Here is a 6,506-nt window from a genome sequence, read left to right as displayed (position 1 = left end):
TTAAGGTCAAACAGAACAATATCTAGCCTTTTTTGTGGATCCATTCAGTTTTTGAATGCTCTGTTTTTGCATGAGAATAAAATTGTGGTGCTCGATGTTGCAGACCTGTTGTTTCTGACCATGTTCCTAAAACCCCCTAATATATAAATACAATATATAGAGCTAAATGTTCCAGAGTAGTGCTTTGTGCCACAGTTTGAGAACCACTAACCTACATCATTTTGTGCACTTTGAAAAACTGAAAATCATCTTTATTTTGTAAGGGGAAATGATGACAGCTTTCCACAAACAACAGTTAGCTTCTCACATATCTGATTACATTGATCAAACCATGATGTGTGCTGTAAATTTTACTCTAGGTCTACACACTTTCAAAGTGTACTACAATAAAGAAAGAAAATGTTTAAGAAAAAGATAAAGAAAGACACTAATCTTAATTTCTTCTTCATTAAATCAAAAGGTTTATACAGTACTATGTGTCTATTTTAAAATACATTTTAAAGAAATAAAAACAGTATTGCATTAATAGCATTCAAGTAGTATTTCACATGCATACTGGTTATTTTTCATTTGTAACTGGTTGAAGTTTGTATTTTATTAAAGCAATATTGTGTATAACATATTTGTTTTTTTTCTTTACAACTATATGTTATACACATTCTAGTTTTGACAAATGTAAGTTTAATTTGGGAAGACAGATAAACTACAGAGAAGTAATCTGATATATTTCTGTCTTTTTCTCAGTATCATCAGCAGGAATAGAAAGAGAGCAGCATCTCCAATCTCTAGCTGTGTGTCTATGAAGAGTAACAAATCCATTGGTCTGCCTCCTAATCTCAGTGATGGACCTGTGACCTCTGACTCTGTGTGAGTATCATGTGTAACATATTTTAGTCCCCTTAATTTAGTAATGACAAGGTGCCCTTTGAGCCGGTCTTAGTTTCTGAGTATAATCATGTAGGGTTGGACATTTAAGACAAGAGCCATAAGTGTGCAAAAAAACATTTATTTTCATAAATATTCATCAACTAATGTTCCTTTTTTACAACAAGTGCATCAGAATAAATAAAAATCATAGAAATAAACTTTAAAAAATATTTGTTCTTTCTTTTTGTGCTTTATTTGCTTTTCTGGTTACACTTTATTTTAATGTGTCCTTGTTACAGTGTAATTATACATTTAAGTACTGAGTAATATTAATTAACATGTACTTACTATATGGTTAGGGCTAGGATGAGGGTTTGGCTTAGGGTTAGTTGCATGTAATTATGCATACTTCATTGTTATTATAATAGTAAGTACATGTAACCTGTGTAACAAAGACACCTTAAAATAAAGTGTCACCGCTTTTCTCTATTGGATTTCTGTGACAGTGAATCTGGAAGTTTACACCTCTATTTTGAAACAATAATCAGAACAAAAACAGTTGCAGGATGATGTTTGACTCCAATATAATTAATCTGTCTCTATTAAAATTGTTGCAGTGGTTGATACAAATAATTATATTTAAGGAAGATTGTTCGTTGCATTCTGATAGTGTGGTGTGGGATTTAACCTGAGCACTCAGACAACATTAATGTGTATAAATAATGAGCCACAGCCTCTGTGTTTTACCAAGCAGAAGATAAATCAGAGGTTTAGAGTTGAATAGACAAGGGTCTAAATGTTTATTTGTAATTCACTACTACAGTGATTAATGAATGTAAGTTATAATCACTTTAGCTTCTAACACTTATCAATAACAAACAAAAAGGAATTATTGCAAAGTATTTAAGCAAGAAGAAAAAATAAATATTAAATTACCACAAAGTAACAACATAAAAAGTTACAAACATCGCCCGCAAGTTTTTCATTTTATACTCTGAACAAGGTATTGATATTCATGAAAGACCGGGTCATCATAGCAGGATATGAAATGCCAAATGGGTCGTTCTGTCGGTCCTCAGTGTGTGTAGCAAAAGTTCCTTTGTTGGCATGCAGTGTAGATGAGGAGCCTTGTTCTCTTTACCATATGTAGGCTGTCTGAATGTCCTGTTTTACCATGTGTACAGTATTCAAATGTTCAGTAATCATTTGAATACAATGCAGGTCATTATCTGCCTTCAAATTCTTCCTGGGCATTAATAATCGACAGTGCATATGAAACAATATTGGCCCTTGAACAGAACATTGAGAAACTCCATTTGTGATGTCAGGAAATAAATTGGCCACAATGAGTAATATTTTATCTATTTTGATAAAGGTATTTTCTGTTTTGTTTTTGAGTCTTTGTTCATCTTAATGTGTTTTCAGTGGTGGGAGAGCTGACCAGATCAGATATGGGTCCTGTCAGATCTTCACATCCTCAAACAGTCAGAACCACTTCAGTCATAATGACACAGAAGCAGCTCTGCAGCTCGATTCTCATCAACCAGTGCATGATAATCTTCAGAGACTCAAAGACCAGCACAGAACCAGCATGAAGAACAAGTATGAGAGCTTATTTGAGGGAGTCAAATTACAAGAGAATCAAACCCTCCTGAACCAGATTTACACACAGCTGTACATCATAGAGGGAGAGAGTGAAGGAGTGAATGAAGAACATGAGGTGCTGCAGATGGAGAAAAGTTACAGGACACTCCAAGATACTCCAATCAACTGCAATGACATCTTTAATCCTTTGCCTGAACCAGGATATGAGAAGAAAGACAAAATAAAGACTGTTCTTACTAAAGGCATCGCTGGAATTGGAAAAACCGTCTCTGTGCAGAAGTTCATTCTGGACTGGGCCGAGGGAAAAGCCAATCAGGATGTAGATTTCATGTTTGTGCTTACATTTCGAGAGCTGAACTTGATTAAAGATCATCAGTACAGTCTTCACCGACTTCTGCTTGACTTTCATCCTGAACTTCAATATCTGGACTCAAAGATTTATGATGAATGTAAAGTTGTGTTCATCTTTGATGGTCTGGATGAAAGCAGAATTTCACTGATGTTTTCAGACAGTCAGAAAGTTTCTGATGTGACTCAGATTTCATCAGTGGGTCTGTTGATGTCAAACCTCATGAGAGGAGATCTGCTTCCCTCTGCTCTCATCTGGATCACCTCCAGACCAAAAAGTATGAAGAGAGACATCCACAGAAACTCCTGCAGTCCAGCAGAGAAGTGATTGTGAAACTTGCTGAACTGGCTTTCAATCAGCTGATGAAGGGCAATGTGATGTTTTATGAGGAGGACCTGAGAGAGAGCGGCATAGACGTCACTGACGCCTCAGTGTATTCTGGGATTTGCACTGAGATCTTTAGAGAGGAATCTGTGATTTATCACAGGAAGGTTTACAGCTTTGTACATCTGAGCTTTCAGGAGTTTTTTGCAGCACTGTATGTGTTTTTCTGCTATTTACACAAAAACAGTGAGGTTCTGAAAATGTTCCTGACAGGAAAGTCCAGAACTCAGTGTGAGGATGTTTCTCTGGATGTGTTTCTGAAAGGAGCAATGAATAAAGCCTTGAAGAGTAAAAACGGACACTTGGATCTTTTCCTTCGATTTCTTCATGGCGTCTCACTGGAGTCCAATCAGAGACTCTTACAGGATGCACTGATACACACAGAGAACAACCCAGAGAGCATCAAGAAAATAACCCAAAACCTCAAACGAGGTCAAAAAAACAACGTCAGTCCTGACAGATGGATAAATCTGTCACACTGCTTGATTGAGATGAAAGATAATTCTGTTGTCGAAGAAATGCAGGCATTTTTAAACTCTAATACAAAAGAAAAAAGTCTTTCTCTTGCACAATGCTCAACTTTGGCAAACATAATCCTGATGTCAGAGGAGGTGCTGGATGAGTTTGATCTTAAAAAAATCACCACTAAATCAAAAGATGGGAGACTGAGACTGTTACCTGCTGTGAGGAACTGCAGAAAAGCTCTGTAAGTGTGAAAATACAAACATGCAGTAGTTACATTTGACAAAAATTGATGGTGGTGAATAGGATCTTCTGGGTTTGTTCACAAGCATACAATGTAAATTATTGCAGTTAAGTGTTGTTTTTTTATTCTTTACCAAATTAATACAATAAATATATTTTTATAAATAAATGATTTAAAAAAGGGTTTTATAAAACGTGTACACTTTGTAAACATAATCAGGCTATGAGTAAAACTAATACAAATGAGGCAGCTGTTAATTCGAATAAATCAATTAATTACAAATATTTTAAGAAAACATTTATTACAGACTAGGGATGCACAATATTTTTGGCATATCATTTATGCCGATAAAGGCCCAATATAAACATTTTGCTGATATGTTTTGTCAGGAAGATGAAATAATCAATTAATTTGCTGACAAAAATGCAGAGATGCTCATTTTTGTTTTAGCTAACTGCTTTATAAGGACTAGACTATTGTGTACAGTTCTTTAACAAAACTCAATGGTTTATTTTTTACAGTTTAAAGTAGCTACAGTATGATCTTGTTTTTTAATTGATTTAGTTAATATTCTTAAATCGTACAATAAGGTTGTCCAACAGCCTGTCAAGTTTCAATCCTTCCAGCAACCTGTCACACATGAAACGTTCACATTAATCAGTAAATAACAATGATCCAAAAATCAAATCAGTTCCCAAAGGACAAAACCAAGTCCCACATTTTTCTCATTCAAGAAGCTGTTTCACTCAGGTGTGTCACAATAGGGAAGACAATCACAATTTCTGGTTCATGCAGACTTTGAAGTTAAAATTAACATGGGGCATTCTGTGTATCTTGGCCAAGTCAGCTCATTCATTCTTTAAGTTTTTCCAGCTGAAGTGCTGAATTTCAGTGAACTTGTCAGTAAATATTTACATTTGTTTAAAACAATCTATCCAAAGTCTTCATTTAAAATATATAAATAAACACCCAGACTACACAACTTGATAGAGAGCCAAAACAAGGGCACATTTGCACTGTCTGATGATATTACCTGAAATTGTATAATCAAATATTATGTATTGACACATACTGTAAGGTCTGTTACACAAGGAAATCCTACAGTCTTGCAATCTCATGGATACACCAGCTCACCAACATGTCCTCCCTGTTTTCAGATTGACAGGCTGTGATCTCACTGATCGACACTGTGAAATTGTAACTTCAGTTTTACAATCATCAAACTCCCTGAGAGAGCTGGACCTGAGTAACAATCACCTGCAGCATTCAGGAGTGAAGCTGCTCTGTGCTGGACTGAAGAGTCCTAACTGTCAACTCAACAAACTGAGGTTTGGCTTTTACACTGATTCAGATTTTAATACAAAATAATGTGTGATTATATATATTTGAGTTTTATATATACAGCTAGCATATTGAAAGCTAACTATTGAAAGACATGAATAAAAATAATGATAATGTGGCCATTATCAGCTGTGACTTGATATAAAGGATTAATGTAATTCTATTGTATATAAAAAAGTGAAAAAAAAAAAAAAAAAAAAAAAGTGCAGTATATGTGCAGCATCATGTCTGTGAATGTATTGGCAATAGCAAGTCAGGTCATGACAGAATTCAGCATCACAGTGGGATGTAAGCCTTTACATTCATGTTCTATGCAGACACCTTTTTATCAGAACCATGAGACAATGACAGTGCTTTCAGACATCAATTTCTATCTATACAGTATGCATGTAATGAATTATTTTTCATTACACTATTTAGATTGTCCATCTGTAATCTCAGTGATCAGTGCTGTGAGATTTTGGCTTCAACTCTACAATCATCAGACTGCTCCCTGAGAGAGCTGGACCTGAGTAACAATGACCTGCAGGATTCAAGAGTGGAGCACCTCTGTGCTGGACTGAAGAGTCCAAACTGTCAACTCAACATACTGAGGTTTGTGTTTCACATTGAATTCAGATTTTAATATATATATTTTTTCATATGTATATACTTTAAGGATTGTTCTACCTGTTCTCTAATTCATGAGTGTTTTATGGTCAAGATCTACTGAAAGACATTAATAAAAAATGAGGAGAACATTGTAACGGGGCTGACAAGACGTGAGACGTGCGGATCCATATGCAAGCTTTTTATTAGGAGAAGACAGAGACGTGGTCATAAAACAGGCACGGGTCAGATAATGGCAGACAGGTATATGGCGGGCAAAACACAAGAATAGTTCTAGGGCTAGCGTAGGGCGACGCTCGGGAGACAGAATCACAGGGGCGAGACTAGAGGGATAAATCCAGGGAAAACAGGCAAAGATCCGAAACCGCGAAAACAGGCATGGCAAAACAAGGAAAACACAGAGACTAGGAACGGGCTACGGCCTAAACAATACTCAGCAGAGAATGGCAGTTTGAGTGGGTGTTATATAGCTGTGTTATAAACAGCTGAGTGCAATCAGTGCAGTGTGCAAACCGTGTAATGAATGATGGGATATGTAGTCCGGGGTGCTATGCAACAGTATTGTTTTGTGCGAGTCAATGTAAAGGAAAGGGTGACCTCTGGTGGTGAATAAACGGAAGTCCATGGACCGAATTCGTGACAGAT

The 6,506-nt window shown here is 36.1% G+C and overlaps 1 protein-coding gene across 1 annotated transcript in view; it reads left to right on the top strand.

The window, feature by feature from the left end:
• Positions 1–2,458: 2,458 nt before the first annotated feature.
• Positions 2,459–6,506, top strand: part of LOC107569543 (NACHT, LRR and PYD domains-containing protein 12-like) — a 28,072-nt gene continuing 24,024 nt past the window's right edge. The window contains exons 1-4 of the mRNA XM_016255661.1: positions 2,459–2,921; positions 3,011–3,911; positions 5,069–5,239; positions 5,673–5,846. Of these exons, the coding sequence (XP_016111147.1) occupies positions 2,459–2,921; positions 3,011–3,911; positions 5,069–5,239; positions 5,673–5,846 (1,709 nt within the window). The remainder of the gene's footprint in view (positions 2,922–3,010; positions 3,912–5,068; positions 5,240–5,672; positions 5,847–6,506) is intronic.

Source organism: Sinocyclocheilus grahami, unplaced genomic scaffold (assembly GCF_001515645.1).
Source record: "Sinocyclocheilus grahami isolate Dianchi unplaced genomic scaffold, SAMN03320097.WGS_v1.1 scaffold1356.1, whole genome shotgun sequence".
Taxonomy (NCBI): domain Eukaryota; kingdom Metazoa; phylum Chordata; class Actinopteri; order Cypriniformes; family Cyprinidae; genus Sinocyclocheilus; species Sinocyclocheilus grahami.
Note: the sequence above shows the minus strand (reverse complement) of the source record. Positions and strands in the feature narration are given on the sequence as shown.